Source organism: Sciurus vulgaris (assembly GCF_902686455.1).
Source record: "Sciurus vulgaris genome assembly, chromosome: 5".
NCBI lineage: Eukaryota > Metazoa > Chordata > Mammalia > Rodentia > Sciuridae > Sciurus > Sciurus vulgaris.
In genome coordinates, this window is record NC_136465.1 from 171396904 (window position 1) to 171415233 (window position 18330).

General features: G+C 51.2%; 1 protein-coding gene across 4 annotated transcripts in view; it reads right to left on the bottom strand.

Moving 5' to 3' along the window:
- Positions 1-18330, bottom strand: part of PLA2G6 (phospholipase A2 group VI) — a 43871-nt gene that overhangs the window by 14375 nt on the left and 11166 nt on the right. For 2 of the 4 annotated variants that reach the window (XM_079140714.1, XM_079140713.1), the window contains 7 exons: positions 12410-12625; positions 11458-11641; positions 9506-9693; positions 6527-6623; positions 5378-5560; positions 2093-2201; positions 987-1148 (listed from right to left, as the gene is read on the bottom strand). In XM_079140714.1, coding sequence (XP_078996840.1) covers positions 987-1148; positions 2093-2201; positions 5378-5560; positions 6527-6623; positions 9506-9693; positions 11458-11641; positions 12410-12625 — 1139 coding nt within the window. The remainder of the gene's footprint in view (positions 1-986; positions 1149-2092; positions 2202-5377; positions 5561-6526; positions 6624-9505; positions 9694-11457; positions 11642-12409; positions 12626-18330) is intronic. The other 2 variants (XM_079140712.1, XM_079140715.1) reach the window with 2 other exon arrangements.

Below are 18330 nucleotides of genomic sequence, written 5' to 3' on the forward strand. Positions count from 1 at the left end.
CCACAAGCAGGCTGAAAAACAGGACAGTCCCAGTGGCTCCGCCCAGCAGTACCATGTGATCATGACCCTAACAGCCCACTGCCACTGCAGGGAGCCCCTGGCAGCGAGGGAGGCGGGCTGCACCAGGGCGTGTTCTATAGAGCAGCCAAGGCAAGCAGGAGACAGGCGGCGGGAGGGCAGCGGACAGAGGCTGGGGAGCCGGAGGGGAGGAGTGTGTCTGGCAGAGAGGAGAAGGAACAAGAGCTGTGGCTAAGGAGGCCAAGCCGAGCACCGCGCCCTCTAGACTCAGGCATCGCCCATCTGCTGCCACAGCCCAAGCCCACTGTCCATCCTGGCTTGGGTGACTGCCTGCCTGCAAAATGGAGAGGCGAAGATGGGGAGAGAGGCAGCCACTGCTGTGCCCCTCCAGGGCCCCAGGCCTGGCCAGCTGATCCTGGCTGCCCTCTGTTTAGGGACAACCTAGGTCCCTGAAATGGACCAGGTCACAGAAAGCCCAGAGCAGGACCCTGGTCTCCTTTGGGGCTGTCTTTGAGGATACTTAGGATGCCCAGGAACATGTGCTGGCTGCCTGGTCACACTCAAAAGCCTGTAGGTCACTTATGGGGCCAGCAGGGGGCAGACCGGGCCTCACGCTGTACAGAATCAAACAATGATAGAGTTGAAGCCAGAGGGCCAGGGCCCTGGGCCCCTCTCAGCTCTCCTCACTTTCCACGGGGAAAAGAGAAGGCCCTTCTTGAGAGTGCCCACTTCATGGGTGCCAATGGGAAATACCCAACTGAGATTGTGCCTTCGCATCCTCTCAGAGGCAGATTGTGGGACCTCAGCCAGGGGGAGCCCCGGCTGCTGTCCGCCTGCGTTAGCTAAATCTCACCCCATCCTCCCTTGCTGCCTGCAGCGACTTCCACCCTGGGCCTGTCTCTGTGTAGTCAGGCCTGCATCCACGGCCCGGCCCGGCACTGCTACAGAGAAGGCAGGGAGCGGCCTACCTAGGTTGTTTAAGCTGATCGGCGGGGGCTGCGCTCTTTCCAGGAAGAAGGGGTGATGTGATGCCGTGGAACCCTGCTCCGTGGGGACCTCTTGGATGAGTGAGAAGCGGTAGTCGGCCCCCACGGTTCTCAGCAGAGTCAAGAGCGCCTTCCTGGTGACAACTTGTCATGTTTTGGCAGAGGACAGAGAGGTGTCAACATGCAAGAGGCCCCTCCTTCCACATGGACCCAGCCCACCTACTGGGCGACCCGAACGTGGGTGGAGCACCCTGACAGTGTGCACTGCCCGTCTGCCTTGTTCAAAGCAGGCTCCTGGGGCCAGGGAAGGTGCTGGGGCTGACCGTGGCGAGTGGCAGGAGGAGGGCAGAGTCCCCCTGCCGGATTATTTTGGGGAACCCCTCTTCCCTTCTACTTCCACTTCCAAGAGAGCAGGGTTCCCACCTCCACAATCAGCAGCTCTCAAAAATGCTGAGTGGACGGTTCCTTTCAGAGCTCGAAAGGGATAACCAGCCAGCCAGCCAGCCCATCGGAGGACGGATAGTGGGAAACAGCACCACATCTGCACGCACACACAATCAGGCGCACACCCTGGTAACCCCGCAGCTCCCTAAAACCCTCCATTCTCCGAGGGGCTCCAGGCTTCTGGGAGGAGGACCTGCCTCTTCCAGCTCTGAAGCTGAGCCAGGTGGGCCGGGTGCAGCGCAGGCACGTGTGCGTTGGTGCCCACCAGGGGAGGCGCAGGGCTTGTGCAGCGCAGCACATGCATGCTCATGCTTGTACACACAGGGCATGCACCGGCCTTGTGAGTGCAGCGCATGCACTAATCCCACCCTGTTCTGCTGCCACCTACCCGTCCCCAACCACCCTGGGAGCCTGAAGATCCTGACATGGGCCAGGGTGCATGAACAGGACCCTAGCCCGGCAGGCCCAGGTGGGCCTGAACCTAGCGCTCAGGGCCCAACTTGGGGGAAGGAGGCTCCCTGAGTCCCACGTGCTCAGGCCACTCTCGGTAGGGAGTGGCTGGGGCCTCATGGCTGGAACTTCCTCCTTTTCAGTATCTGAGCCCTAACCCTGCCTGATTCCGATCCCGTGGGGCAGACACGTACGTTTGCTGATCTTGGAGGCTATGAGTGTAGGAGTCTCCCCAAAGTCGTTTGGGGTGTCCACCTCTGCTCCAAACACAATGAGGGCCTTGATCATCTCCACGTTGTCTTTCTGTTGAGGGGAGTGGACAGGCAACAGCTCAGGAAACGGAGCCAACTCAGCGGTCTCTCGGCCGCCGTGGAGACCAGGGCCCTCCTGGCCCCTGGCTCTCCCACGCCTGCAGCGAAGAGCAGACCCTACAAATGGGCTTCAACGTGCCCCCAGGAGAAGGCTTGAGAACTCAGAAACTGGGGGTGGCCCCAGCTCCTCTTCCAGGGAAGAAATGCACCTATGACCCTAACCAGAAGCCCTGGGAACAGGGAAGAGCCAGCTGCTGGTAGCTTTCAGGAGGAACAGGGAGAGGGTGACTGAGGACCAGGAAGGCTGCCCTGCCCATCGAGTCCAGGGACACTGAGCACACTGCCTCCAGGGCCAGCCTCTCTCCATGGTGCTGCGCGACACGGGTGGCTGAGCAGAGGGGTGGGCACGGCGTGGCTGCACAGGACAAACCAACGGACAGGCTGCCTGCAAAACGAAGCAGTGTCTCACAAACGGGGTTGACGTTCCATTAGGACTCATCTGGGTACAGGAGAATATGTGTGCGTTTTAACTACTAGTTAACATATTTCTTTTTGAGTTTCCCTTTATGTGTGGCACTGGTTTGTCACTTACACTAGTGATAAAGCTTTGCCTTCCAAATAAATTTAAGTAACGGTTAAAAGCAAGCCAGTTTGAAGAAGAAATTAAGTCCACAACTGAAAAGGTGGCTGATGGATGTGCCCAAACAGAGGGCGTGGAAGTGACCAGAGCATCAGGACGGTGACTGATAAATACAGAATAGGGTTGGGGACATGACTCAGTGGTTGGGTGCCCTGAGTTCAATACCCAGTACCCAAGGGTCGGGGGAGAGGGCATTAAACAGCCAGCACAGATTTCTTCACTGCGACCCACTCAGGTACTAAAATAAAAAATAACTAACTAAATAAACTAGCTTCATTTAAGAATGACCTTGATAAAGCAGTAAGAATTGCACGGCTGTTCGGTTACCAGTCCAACTAGCTGCTTTTATCACGGGCATTGTTTTTACTGGAATGACTGACCGATAAGCCAGGAGCATTCAGCCGTAGACATTCAGGAGACATTTTCCGCAAAAAATGAATGCAGTCAGCCTGTTGCTTCAAGAAAATCTTTTTCCATAATAAAGTTGAAACTTCCAAGAAAAAGTAATAATTTTAGAAAACCAGAATGTATCAGGATGGGCTGGACAGCTTCCCCCAATTTAAAGACTTTCCTAACAAGGTTGGTGGTGAGATTTACAAATGGAGGTTTTTGACACAAAGTTGAACATCCCCTAATCTGAAAATATGAAATCCAAAATGCTTTAAAATCTGAAATTGTACTTCAAAGATCCATATTTTGGACAATTTCATATTTTCAGATTAGGGATACCCAAAAGGTGAAGTCTATGCAAACATTCCAAAATTTATAAAACTGAATCTGAAATGCTTCTGGTCCTAAGGATTTCAGATAAGGGATGCTCAAGCTGTACTGTACAACAAAACAGGTCCACGCTGGAAGCTATGCAATCTCAGGGAACAACATTTCCCAAGGCTGACGCAGGAAGCTGTGTGAGTGAAGGACCTGTGCAGGGCACACAGCTTCCAGTGGACATCAGTGCAACGAGGTCTGAATAGTTCATAGAGGTGGTTTAGGCTGCCCACTGCAACTGGGTCAGAAACCATCACTTTTGCAGTGTTGGCATAAGATCAAAGAATATCTGCAATCCCTGAAGAGGTACCAACACATACCTTTTCCAACTCTATGCCCGTGAGGCCAGATTTTCTTCATACTCTTCAACTAAGTACATAGTGTCTTGAGAACAGGTATAGCAGAAGCTGGGCATTAAAAAGAGTCACTAAAATGTATGACGATACCAACTCTTCTCATTCACCAATTATTTTTTTGTTTCAGAAAACAGAGTTGGTTTTCCATGAAAACATTATTGATGTTAGTTAGCATGTGCTTGGTTCATTACTGCTGTTTCTTTAATTTACTTATTTTTTTCTTTTTTGGTGCTGGGGATCTGGGGGAGTAACCCAGGGCCTTAGGCACACTAGGCAAGTGCTTTACCATTAGCCACACTCCTGGCCCACGATTATTGTTTTTAAATGAATTAATAAATATTTTGAAAATGTCTTTAAGCTTTTGAAGTGGCAAATATAGCTGGACAAAATCCATACAAATGAGAAGTCTCTGGGATCATCAATATTTTTAAAAGAGTATAAGGGGACCAAACAGACCACATAGACTTCGCCTTCGAGAACTGCTTAACTAGATCATTCCAAGGGCCCCTTCAAGAGCTAAAAATGTTCAGTCTTATTTATAGTTCTAGTCTCTTAGGCAACAATGTCTCTGCTGCAGTTATGACCTTTGGTACAAAACAGGATATCTTTGAATTTGTCCTGACTCTTTCTTTTAGAGTCCCCGGAGCCTTGCCTGTGCCGAGTCACTAGCAGACGTACGTTCACATGGACTCTGTAGCAGCGCGTGGCTAGCGTGCACCCACACCCACACCCACACACGTGCGCCTGCAACACAGTATCTTCTCCTCCCGAGGAATAAATTCATGCTAGAGTCTGAGGAGGCCTGGGGCTCTAAGGGCAGGAATTATCGCTCCCCCTCCTCGTCTTCAATGAACCAATAAACGTGCCGTCCTCACACCACCACCATGGCTGCCCGGCAGCATCCGCAGGCCCTGCTGTCCCGGGGCTTACGGGCCCCTGGGGAGATGGATCTGCAGGAGGACATTCTTCCCTGTCTGAAGGGCAGCAGCACTGACCGGTGGGGTGGCCACTACCTGCCAGTTACTGCCTGTGTCATCAGACATTCCGCACAGAGCTACCTCCTGGCTGGGCAGTGACACCCCATTTTTCAGAGAGGACATCAAAGCTGACAAGTGACAAGACTTGCCCAAGATCATAGCTGTTGGCGGCCAGGGGTGAGCTCCCCTGGTGCCGTGCGAGGCTCTGAGGTCCAGGAGGAAAAGTCAGTGGAGGAAGAGGAGGGAGATGTCATCTGGGGCTGAGAAAGATCCCGGAAGGCTTCCTGAGGGAGGAAGCAGGGTCTGAACGGAGCCCTGAATGGGGGGCAGACGGTGAGTGGGTGAGGAAAGGAGGGGCCGGGGGCTGCGAGCCAGCCCTGACGCAGAGGCGGGCAGGGGGACGGCGCCAGGTGCGGGCAGGGCTCACCGACATGGCCAGGTGCAGCGGGGTGTTGCCGTTTTCGCCGCGGGCTCCTGCGTTGGCCCCGTGGGTCAGCAACACCATGACGCAGTCGAAGCGGCCTCGCATCACGGCCACGTGCAGGGCCGTGTTCCCTGAGGCACTGGTGCTGTCCACGTCGCAGCCCCGCCTAAGCAGCATCCGGGCCATCTGAGGGGCACGGGCCAGGAGGGGTCAGCAGGGGAACCTGGGGAGCACTGGGCACCAGGCTCCTCCCCAAGAGGCCCTCAGGCAGTGAGGCCCCTGGGAAGCTCGAGCAGCCAGAGTTCAGGTGCAGGTCCCAGCTACAGAGGTGGCCCTGGACCCCACACCATCGCACCCCAGGAGCAAGGGGACGAGGAGCCAGATGTGCTCCTTCTAGGGATCCTGCTCCCTCCCGGCAAGGCCCCTCGGGGCCTGTCCCAGACTGCTGCGCTCCTGCAGCCCCGGGGGCGATGCCTCAGCAGCCACATCCCTGCGACTCAGTCAATCCTGCAGCTGAGCAACCGAGGGGTGAGCCTGGGCTCTGGTGCCAGACACTCTCTGCTGTGTAAATGGCACTGCGAGTCCCGACTGCACAGGTGTGGTGATGGCAGGCGAGGAAGCAGGAAAGGGCCACACTGGCGCCACACTTCTGCCCAAAAGGTGTCCCGTCCGAGGCTGGCATCTCCCCCTGCGGACCCAGCAGGCCTCAGGGCAGGCCAGGGCCTGGGGCACTGTGGATTGCTGAGCTGTGCTTCCTGGTGATGAGCCCAGAGGCCCCCACCCTAGCTCGGCTTGGGCCAGAACACAGAAGGGACGCCCAGCCAGGTGTGCGTCAGGGCCAGCTGACCAGCATCCTCATCGCCACCAGCACAGCTACTGTTTGTGAGGCACTTTACAATTCACGCAGAACGTCTCAGCACTACCTTCCAACACTGCAGACAGGCCGCAGGAGCCCTGAGCCCAAAGGGGACAACTGCCGAAGGGGACAACTGCACCAGCCCGTGAGCGGCAGAGCAGAGACAGGACTCTGCCTCTCCTTGGGCTTCTCTCCCACGGGGCACCGCGAGACGTGCCACCTTCGGGTGCACTTGGAGCCTCCTGCCTGCAGGTGTTGAGGAACACGGGGCCCAGTCCTGCCCTGGCCCCACTCACCTCCGCATTCTTGGCCCAGTGCAGGGGGCTGGCCCCGTAGCGAGGGTCCTTGCTGTGGATCTGGTTGCTGTCCATGCTGATGATCATCTCAGCGCACCTGCAGGGAGAGGGGCCCCCAGCAGTGAGGAGAGGCAGGCAGTCTGGCGCTGGGTGAGGCCGGGGACTCAGGACTTTGCCTACCAAGGAGGGGCAGTGTCACCTGCTTAAAAATCACAATGAAGCCAACACACTGGCCGTGGCAACGATTCTTGGATACCACACTGAAAACTCAGGATGCAAAGGCAAAAACAAATAAATGGAACTATGTCAAACCAAAGAGCTGCTGCTCGGCACAAGAAACGATCCACAAAATGTGAAGGTGACACACAGAGAGGGGAGGGGCGAGGGGGCTGCAAACCACGAATCAAGTAAGAGGGTGATACCAAGACCCGCAGAGAACTCCCGCAGCTCGACGGCAGCGTTCTCAAGCTGATTAACTTCTAGCGGAACTTCCTTCCTTTTTTTAGGCTGAATAGTAATAATTAATTTTAAAATATCCAAATCATTGAATCGCATATTTTAAATAGGTGAATTATAGGGCATGCTAATTATATCTCAATAAAGCTGTTAAAAAAAAATGAATGCAGGGGCCTGGGTTATAGCTCAGAGGTGGAGAACTTGCCCAGCAAATGCGAGGCACTGGTTCGATTCTCAGCACCACATAAAAATAAATAAACAAAACAAAGGCATTGTGTCCACCTGCATCTAAAAAAAATTAAAAAATAAATAAGGGCTGGGGTTGTGGCACAGTGGCAGAGCACTTGCCTAGCACACGTGAGGCACTGGATTCGATCCTCAGTACCACATAAAAATAAATAATATAAAGGTATTGGGTCCATCTACAACTAAAAAAATAAAAATTAATAAAAATAAAATTAAAAAAAAAAAAAACTATCAAAAAAACAAAAGCAGTTACTAGGGACAGGCTGCCTGGGCTTCACACCCCTGCACAACCCCCAAGGCTTGGCGAGCTACTCAACCTGAGGCTCTGGCCCCTCGTCCGTAAGATGGGCTAACTTGGCTGCTCTCTGGGTCGCTGCGCCCAGTGGCTCCAGCAGCGGCAGCTCCCACTCCCACCCGCTACTGCCACGACGTGCTGTCGGCCCCAGAGTGGACTGGAGCCTCGTCTCCCGACAGCCCTCGCCCCAGGGCCAGGCGCCCAGTTCCAGGCTGTGGGGTTGAGCGCCACTTCCTTCCCTGAGGTCTCAGGGGCTCCAGCTCCAGCGGGCCACGCACGGCCGGGCTCAGGTTCAGCTCCCCACAAGCCTTCCCTGGACCCAGCACCTGGACACCCTCCCTAACTCAGAGGGTAGCCCATGTGTCCTCTTCTCTGCCCTCTCACTGTCTGGCAGCACATTTCCCTTCCTTCAGGACAGGGACCGCATCATCTGAGTGCAGGCACAAGCCCAGCTATGGTCAAGTTCAGTGAATCCAAAGACAAAGCAGAGGGGGCTGCTGGTCTGAGCCAGGACAGCAACTGTCAGTACAACTGGACACAGAGCACGCAATTCTTAGAGCGGAACACGGCCGGCTACCGCGTGCAAGCCCTCGCCCCGCTGGGTTCAACCACAGCATGAGGCATCCTGGTCCTCTGGGCAAGGATCTTCCTGGGTGCTCAGAAGCCAGGCCCACAGAGAATGGCCCGGGGGCAGAGAGGGGAGGTGGCTGAGGGGGCCGAGCAGGGAGCACATAGGGCCTGCACAAAGAAGCCTGGGGTGGTTGGAGCCCAGCAAGAGCCAGGTATGTGCCAGCCCCCTGGGTACAGAAAAGCATCACCTGTCACTTGGTGTCCTTTCAGGTCACAACCCGCAACTAGGCCACCTGACCACTGGGGGTGTTGGTATTTTCTGTAACCATTTGGTCAAGTCTTTCTGAAAGTTCCAGTCCATTCTGGCTGTGCTAGGGAGAATCGAGAAAGTAGGGTTTAGGCTGGGTGCGGTGGGGCACACCTGTAATCCCAGCAACTCAGGAAACTGAGGCAGGAGGATCACAAATTCGAGCCCAGCCTGAGCAATTTAGTGAGAACCCATTTCAAAATTTTTAAAAATTCAAAAAGCGCTGGGATGAAGCTCAGTGAGAAAGCGCATCTGGGTTCAATTCCCAGTACCAAAAACAAAAATGGAAAAAAAAAAAAAAAAGGAAGCAGGCTCATCCCAGCTGGGACAAGACCTCACAGGTGACAGTAGTGTCCCCCGGGTGCCAGAACGGCAGGTGCAAGCCCCAGGGAACGAAAGCCCTCCTCATCTGAGTCTGCCCTCTGTGCTTTATGACGGCCACCCAGCAGGCTGCATTGCCAGGTCTGGGTGACGTGGTGTCTCCTGTCCTGCAGCTGCTGGTTCAGGGCTCATCTGGATCATTTCTGTAAGGCCACAGGATCGATGGGCCAATTAAGTCGATTCACCCATTCATTCGGTCTAGATACTGCCCCTGCTGGGTGTGACTTTGGGCCGTGTCGCCTCTGATCCCCCTCCCCGCTCACACACACGTAGTATTTTCCCAAGGCTGGGTTTCCCAAGTCTGGGAGAAGGGGACAGATAAGAGAGTGTCTAGATCTTCCAGGACATGGGCCTAGCACCTGCAGCCCAGCGGTGCCACCAGTCAGGAAGGAACAAGGCACCTGGCCAGGCACAGAAGCCACCAAGCACTGCAGCCGTGAAGAAGTGGGACCCCTCCAAGTCCGACTGCTTCGCCCCGCAGAAGAGGCGCTCCGGGTGGCGCAGGGTGAGAAGGGGAGATGGACTGGAGGACCTTCTCCACTTTGGCAAAGAGAAGCTCGTGGTTAGAGATTAAGGTGCACACGGAAAATTCTACAGTTGCACTGCTTGCGTAGTTGAGCTCGCAGACCAAGGCGCACCCCCACCACCCCCACCCAGTTAGCGGCAAGCATGTTCCTGGCCCCAGGCCAGCCCCGGGGGTCAGCTGACAAAGTGCGCGTCTTACCCCTTCTGGGAGAACTTCATGGCAGTGTGGATGGGGTAGCCCCCGGGCCCCACGATGTTGCAGCGGGCATTGCACAGCAGCAGCACGCGCACCATCTCCTGCTTCCCCAGCTGGCAGGCCAGGTGCAGCGGGGTCAGCCCTTGGTTGTTCACCTGGTTCAGGCCAGCCGAGGCGTTCTTTCCTAGGAGCTGACAGCACGACATCAGGGATGGCTGCAGCCGACAGGGAGAAGCCCCTGCTCGTTCCCCTAACACCTACCAGACCACTTCTCTGGGGACTGATGGGGAAGGGAGCTTGATGCCCTGAGGATGCTACTAAGAAATTAAAGAGGACCAATGGGGAAGGGAGGCCTTGGGGAAAAGAAAAGCAGTGGCAGCACCAAGTGGCCAGGGAGACCCAGGTGAGGGGTGGCCACTGAGGCTCACATCCAAGTCCCTCAATCAAGAAGCTTAAAAGGTGGTGGCACCTAGGGATGGGCCCTGAGGTTCCAGTGGAAGCCTTTCTTGCTTTCCAGGTTTTATTCTGCTGTCTGGCTTCAGTGTCTTTTCTACTAGCAGATGTATTTTCAGTAACAGAGTACAGTTGTCCCTTGGTATCCCCAGATTAGTTCCAGGACACATGTCCCTATTCTAAAGTCTATGTAAGTCTTTATATAAAATGGTGTAACAGCTGCATGTAACCAACACACATCCTCCCATGTACTTTGTTATAGTGTATTATATTGTATTCATTTATTTTGAGGCTTCCCTTGAACTTGAGATCCTCCTGCCTCAGCCTCCCAGGTAGCTGGGATTATACTATATACTTTAAACCATCTCCAGATTATCTGCAGTACCTACTACAATGTGAATGCTATGTAAATAATTCTTCTACTATGTTGTTTAGGGAATAACCACAAGAAAAAAGTCTGTACATGTTCAGTACAGAACCATTTCTTAAAAAAATATTTCCATCCTCACTTGGTCAAGTTGGTGGATGTAAAATCCACAGATCTAGAGGCCACTGTGCTAGTACAGTTGAGAGGGGTTTGTTTCTCACTTTGGGTGCATGCTATCTCCCTGAGGTTAATTATGGCCACTGCACTGGGCACCCATGTGACAGCAGGGTCACCTCCTGGTGTCTGGCTGGTGACACAGCAGCAGGGAGCAGGGTTGGCATCAAGGCTGGAGACCAGGGCCACCTGCCTCCTGCTTCATGGCCCTCAGTGGGGCCTGAACCTCAGTTTCTATGGCAAGAGAAAAAAGTGAACCATGTTCCCAGCTAGGGACCTTCTGAGGATTAGCGAGAACACGTGAGGACAGGCCAGCCCACGAGCAGCTGATGAGGAGCCGCGGCACTGCCACGGACCGGACAGCGGCCGGGCCTGGAGGCAGCACTGCAGCACTCTCTGGGAGCACCGCGCATGAGATACGGTTCGCAACTTCCAGAAGACTCCTGGTGCCAAGGCAGACTGGATATGACCTTCAGAGGGCTGCTCTTTCTAGACAATTTCTGATATTCCCGTTTCCTTTCAACCTAATACAGTAGCTTTTAAATAACAGTTCTTAAAAAACCTTCTAAGTAACCAAAAAATTAACAGGAGCACCTCTGACAAACACACCTACCAGAGTCCGAAGGAGGCTGATTTGTTTTGTTTGAGTTCCTATAAATTAGGCTCAGGTGCCACCGGACCACTGTGGACCATGAGCCTCCACAAGCAGGGTCTGACCTGGATGCCCCAGCCCAGAGGTCAGGTTCACAGCAGGTGCTCAGGAAAGGGAGAACTGAACTAATTGGCTGGAACTGGGCGTGTGTTTAGTTTGCTGAGTGGGAGGACTTTTCCGGGCTGCAGATAAGCCAACCTGGGTCTCCTGATGAGTGTCACATGACACATGAGCCCAGAAGCCCTAGGAGAACTTGCAGGTACGTGGAGGTGTGGCCAGAACCATTCCTTGCCCCTGCCCCCTGCTCACCTGCAGCACCTGGGAGTTGTCACCCTGCACAGCATAATGGAAGGCAGTCTCTCCCTTGTTGTCGGTGACATCCATCTGGGCATGGCAGTACTGCACCAGCTCCACCAGGATCTCCCCGTCCCCTTTGCGGCAGGCCAGGTGCAGCGGGGTGCAGCCCTCCTCATTCTCCGTGCTGTTTGCACAGCTGCAGGGAGGCCAGGAAAGTGATCAGGCAGGGGCCAGGGGTCAGGGCTGCTGAGAAGCCCAGACACGGAATCGGATGCAGGCTGGGGCACTGGGACATCCCGAGGTCTGTCTGCGCTCAGAGCATTCACACCATGCTTAGGCTGGCTGGTTGAAACTCAGCGCTGAGCCACAACTTATTATGTTTCTGATGATCTGTATCAGGGTTTAGTTCACTTTGCACACCTGTGTGAGAGAGGTGCCACACCAGCATGAGGTGGGCAATGGGGTGACATGGAAAAGGGTCATGGGACACAGAAATCCCGCTAACCTTGAACAATGCACTTAACCTCTCTGGGTTTAAATATCCTTATGTACAGAACCTGCTGCACCTGCAGGAAACAGATCTGTTGTGACATCAGATGCCCTGGTGCCCAGGATCCTACATGTAAATGTGCATGAGGCTTGAGCTGCAGGCCCAGGGGCTGAGCCAAGTGGTCCTGGGTGGAGAACCAGAGGTGGTGTGGCTATCTCTAACCACTGGCCCCTGGTGTCCTATGCAAGAACCGACATAGTGTCCTCTCCAAGGGCCTCACCAACACAGCTGCTGGCCCAACGGACACACCACGAGGGCATCCAGCTTCTAGAAGGGCACCACACCTTGGAAGGAGACACAGGGCGGGAGCCCCGTTCAGCCCTCTCCAGCTCAGTGACCGAGCAGCCTGCCTAGGTTCTGGCCCGGGGCCAGGCTGCTCCTTTTGAGCTCAAACCACCAGCCCAGCCCGCGCACCTGATGATGCGGCTGTGATGGAAGCACTCGCGGATCCCCAGCTCCACGGCCAAGTGCGCCACTGACCAGCTGGGGTGGTTGCGGATGAGGTCGGTCAGGTGCTGCAGGACCTCGAGGTGCAGGACCTGCGAGGAGCTCTCGTAGAAGGGCGGCAGCTGGGAGGAGAACTGCTGGAAGTGCACCAGCGCGTCGGCCTCCGACTCCAGCTGGAAGAGTCTACGCAGGACAGGAAGTGACGTGGCAGTGCGTGGGCAGACCTCAGCCTGTGCCGTCAGAAGCCAGGGTGCCCAGGCAGGCCACCAGAGCCCACTCGTCCCTGCCCACACCCCTGGAAGGAGTCTGGTTTGGACTTGTTGGTGTTTGGAAACGTTTCCCTTTTTCTTTCCCACCCTCTTTTCCTCCCCCTCCCCACTTTTAAATTGTATCTGCCCAAAGCTCTGTCATAGCCCCTTTCTAATTTGATTGTCACATCTCAGGCCCCAGTCTCCAATATCTAGCCCCTGGTACATGGTAAGAACTGAATACGTGCTATTTAACCTTAATATCCAGCGACAAATTATATAAATTAGGATGCAGCTATGGGATGAACATTATGTGGTCATTAAAACAAAATTAAAAGAACATGGAGATATTTATTTTGTAAAAAAGCAGGATAAAAATTACACATGATACAATGTGACTGCAACTGTGTAAAGAAGACTAAAAAGAAATATGCCAAAATCTGCATGGAATTATGATAAATAACTATTCTCATCCATTTCCAGCCCAAGTGTCTGCTATTGACAAGATGCTGGCTACCCACTAAGACAGCGATGAACTAACTAAAGACTGGAAGAGGAGGCAAGATAAACAGTGCAACTGACAACCTCCTGGGACTTGGGCCAGGGGCTAAGTCCAGGGGTCTCAGGGCACAGCCCTGGGGCACACCTCCTACTCTCGGTGGGACCACAATAAAGGAATGAGGCTGAGCCACATGGGGACAGGTCCTCACAGAACACAGAGTGGCTTCAGGTAACTCAGGTCCAGAAACTGGTGTGAGGCTGTCATGATTAACACTGTCTCCAGGTACCTGGGAGAAGCAAAATTGTAACATTGGACCAGCTTCAAGTGATTCCTACGAGCTCATTTGCAAACAAGTCCAGCACGTCGCCACACTCACAAGACATGTGGACATGGGAAAGAAAGCAACAGAAACACCATCCAACAGAAACAGAACTGCAAGAGGGGCTGTAAACACTTCAATTATCTGACAAAGACCTTGAAATGACTGTGATAACATTCAAGAAGACAGAACGTTCAAAATTTTGACAAAGAACTTTAAACTTTTAAAGAAATAATCAAATAGGAATCATAGAATCAAAAAATACAATGGCCAAAGTCAGGAGCTCAATAGCCAGCTCAATAGCCAGGTAGACTAGCAGAATAGACAGTGATGAAGAGAAAACTAGTGAATGGGAAGAAAGATCAGGAAAGCAGGCAGAATAAAGCATGGAGAGACAGATGGAACACACAGGAAGCAGACGAGACGTCAACCCCATAATGAAAAGCTCTGTCATACATGTAAGTGGAGTCAAAATCAGAAGTGCAAAAGCAGTAGACAGAATCCTTAACTGAAGAAAGAATGTGCTTTCCAAAACTTTTCTTAAAATTATTCCACTGATTCACTATATCCTATGAGCCCTCCTCCCTACAAGAAGCAAACAAAAGCACAAAAACAAAACCATACTTAGCACCTTGTAAAGGTTTTAAAAAGTGGCCCCAAATGCTTTGATACTACTGCTGAGCAGTGGAATTTGTATCTTTTTACCCTTTTTTCCTGCTCTGTAACTGCTTTACCAAGAGAATGTGGCCAGCCGTGAGGCTGCCCCAGCCCTAAGAGACTGGAAACTTCTCCTCTTCTCTTGGGCCCCCACCATCATGCCAAGGGAAGCCCAAGCAAAGTGTGGTGAGGACCCCAGGACCCGGGGTCCTGGAACCAGGTAAACTCCAACTTGCCAGCACCAACTTGCCAGCCAGGAGCGACATCTTCAAGGCAGATCCTGCAGTCAGGCCACCCCAGCCCACGTACAGAGAGTGAATTAAGCCCTTTCCACTGAGCTCTGCAGTTTACTGCAGAGCTTTAGGCCAAATAATAATTATGGTGCTAAGCCACCATGTTTTGAGGTAGTTTGTTAAATAACAACAACAAATAATGATACATATTGTTTGACATAAGAGCGATAATTGACACCCGTGCCATAATACAGCTGCTGAAAGAAAAGGAGACATAAGGAGAAAATAATGGAAACAGTGAGGAAGCAAGTTCCTTTCAAAGGGCAACCATCAGAACGACAGCTGGCTCCTCTGCACTAGAAGCCAGAGGTAATGGAATGACATTCCTGTCCCTAAAGAGCTAAGAGAAAATAAACACCAGTGAGTCCTTCACTCAGCAAGCAAGCAGGCAAACCAACCAACCCTTCAAGAACACAGCAAAGGAGTGAGGTGCAGCTCGGGGGTAGAGCACTTGCCTAGCATATATGAGGCCCGCGGGGTTCCATCCCCGGCACCACACACACACACACAAGTTGGAATTAAAATACACACTAGTCAAACAAAAACTCCACAGACCTTGTTATTAGTAGACCTACACAAAAGGAAATAAGAAGGATTTTTCTTCAGGTAGAAGGCACATGATCCCACATGGTTGGTCAAATGGACAGAAAGAGGCCGGGCATGGTGGCACACCTATAATCCCAGCTGCTCAGGAGGCTGAGGCAGAAGGATTGTGGGTTCAAAGTCAGGCTCAGCAACAGCGAGGTGCTAAGCAACTTAGTGAGAGCCTGTCTCTAAATAAAATACAAAATAGGGCTGGAGATGTGGCTCAGTAGCTGAGTAACTCTGAGTTCAATTCCCAGTACACATCCCACGCGCCCCCCAAAAAAGTAGCCAGAAAGAATGAAACACTGTGGTATGGTAAATGTGTGCGTAAATCTACAGATATTGGTGTCACATGTCCTGTTGGGTTTAAAATAAATGCAGAATTTAAAAACAACACATGGCATAATAAAAGACTGGAAGGGGGTTCTAAGACCCTTTTATTTTTCTGGAAGAGTCTAACATATGATTACGCTTCAGTGAGCTGAGGTTCCGTGCTGTAATATCTAGGATACTATCAAGACCTGTGCAAATCAAAAAATTCTGCGTTACTCGCACACGAACATGTTAGCCTGACACAGTTTCACAGATGTTGGGAGAAGACAAAATCCTGGGTCAAAGACAAAGGACTATTTACTACTCACAACAATAGCCAAAGTTTCAACATCTGTGCCAAAGTCTAGGGATCTCGATTTCACAGGGGGAACTTGAAGAGGGCAGATGTCACTTCCTTATGTTGCATTACAAGAGGGAAACTCCAACTAAGGAGCTGGAATCTCTCCTAACTGAAATAAACCAAGCAGCCGAGGCTGTGCTACAAAGGAAGAACTTTTCATACTGTAAAGTAAGCAAAGCTGCGCTCTGTTCTCCGAGACTCCAGCTCTATTTTCCAAGACTGTCTTGTATAAAGACATCCTCGAAAAGACAGCTTGGAACAAAGAGTCAGTGTCTCGGCCACTAAGATGCACAGAAAGAAACATGACAGACTACGGGGAACCATTTCCCAACAATTACAATTAAAAATTAATCACAGAGTGTATGCTTTCCAAGCCAATACAGAGGGGAAACAGAAAAATAAGAAAATGACCCCAAATTGCAAAAGCATCATGCTGTGAAAAATGCCAGGCTCGTCAGCCCAGGCACCGTATGAGCAAAGGCAAAGCCTCAGTGACAGAAAGCGGGTCCTGGCAAAGGTGCCAAAAATATGCAATGGAGAAAAGATAGCCTCTTCAACAAATGGTGCTGGGAAAACTGGAAGTCCATATGCAACAGAATAAAACTAAACCCCTATCTCTCACCCTGCACAAAACTCAACTCACAATGGATCAAGGACCTTGAAATCAGAACAGAGACCCTGCATCTTATAGAAGAAAAAGTAGGTCCAAATCTTCGCCTTGTTGGCTTAGAATCAGACTTCCTTAACAGGACTCCCATAGCACAAGAAATAAAAGCAAGAATCAACAACTGGGATAGATTCAAACTAAAGAGCTTTCTCTCAGCAAAGGAAACTATCAGCAATGCGAAGAGAGAGCCTACAGAGTGGGAGAATATCTTTGCCACTCATACTTCAGATAGAGCACTAATCTCCAGAATCTATAAAGAACTCAAAAAACTCTACACGACGGCTGGGGAGGTAGCTCAGCTGGTAGAGTGCTTGCCTTGCAAGCACAAGCCCCTGGGTTCGATCCCCAATACCGAAAAAAAAAAAAAAAACCTCTACACGAAGAATACAAATAAGCCAATCAACAAATGGGCTAAGGACATGAACAGACACTTCACAGAAGAAGATGTACAAGCAATCAACAGACATATAAAAAACGTTCACCATCTTTAGTAATAAGAGAAATGCAAATCAAAACTACACTAAGAGTCCATCTCACCCCAATTAGAATGGTGATTATCAAGAATACAAGCAACAACAGGTGTTGGCGAGGATGTGGGAAAAAAGGTACACTCATACATTGCTGGTGGGACTGCAAATTAGTGCAGCCACTCTGGAAAGCAGTGTGGAGATTCCTTAGAAAACTTGGAATGGAGCCACCATTTGACCCAGCTATCCCACTCCTTGGCCTATACCCAAAGGACTTAAAATCAGCATACTACAGAAATACAGCCACATCAATGTTCATAGCTGCTCAATTCACAATAGCCAGACTATGGAACCAACCAAGATGTCCTTCAATTGATGAATGGATAAAGAAACTGTGGTATATATATACAATGGAATATTACTCAGCTATAAAGAATAATAAAATTATGGCATTTGCAGGCAAATGGATGAAATTGGAGAATATCATGCTGAGATAAGCCAATCTCAAAAAAGAAAAGGACAAATGATCTCGCTGATAAGCGGATGATGACACATAATGGGGGGTGGGAGGGGGGCAAGAATGGAGGAAGGAGGGACTGACTGTATAGAGGGAAAAGAGGGGTGGGAGGGATGGGGGGAAGGGAAAAATGACAGAATGGATCAAACATCATTACCCTATGTGAATGTATGATTACGCAAATGGTATGCTGTTACTCCATGTACAAGCAGAAACAACATGTATCCCATTTGTTTACAATAAAAATAAATTAAAAAAGAAAAAGAAAAGGGCTGGGGATGTGGCAGTGGTTACAATCCCCAGTACCAAAAATAAAAAGAAAGCAAGAAAGAAGAAAGTAAAGAGAACAAAATAGGTGAAACAGAAAAGAAACCAAAGAGTAAGATGGGCGACTGAAACCCCAATATAACAGGATTACATTTAGTGTAAATAAACTAAATGCTCCAATTAAAGTATAAGGAATAACAGACTGAATAACAGAAAAACTACAACACACTTTTGGCAAGATTAGAAGTATAAGGAAATACATAAACACAATCCAAGAGAAAGCCAGGTATGCCTCAATATCAGGCAAGGTGGAACCTAGGGCACAAAGCACTACAGAATCGAGGACATCACAATCCACCAGGAGAGCAGGACACTTATAAATTAATGTGAACCTCATAAGAAAACTCCATGTAATCCCAGCAGCTTGGGAGGCTGAGACTGGACGCTCTCAAGTTTAAAGCCAGCCTCAGCAAAAAGTGAGGCACGAAGCAACTTGGTGAGAGCCTGTCTCTAAATAAGATACAAAATAGGGCTGGGGATGTGGCTCAGTGGTCGAGTGCCCCTGAGTTCAATCCCCAGTACCAAAAAAAGAGGGAAAAACTTCAAAGCAAGATACTTAAATATCCTGTATTGACTTAAAAAACAAGTAGACAAAGAAAAACCCTCTTGGATGCAGAATAGTTAGCAAACTCG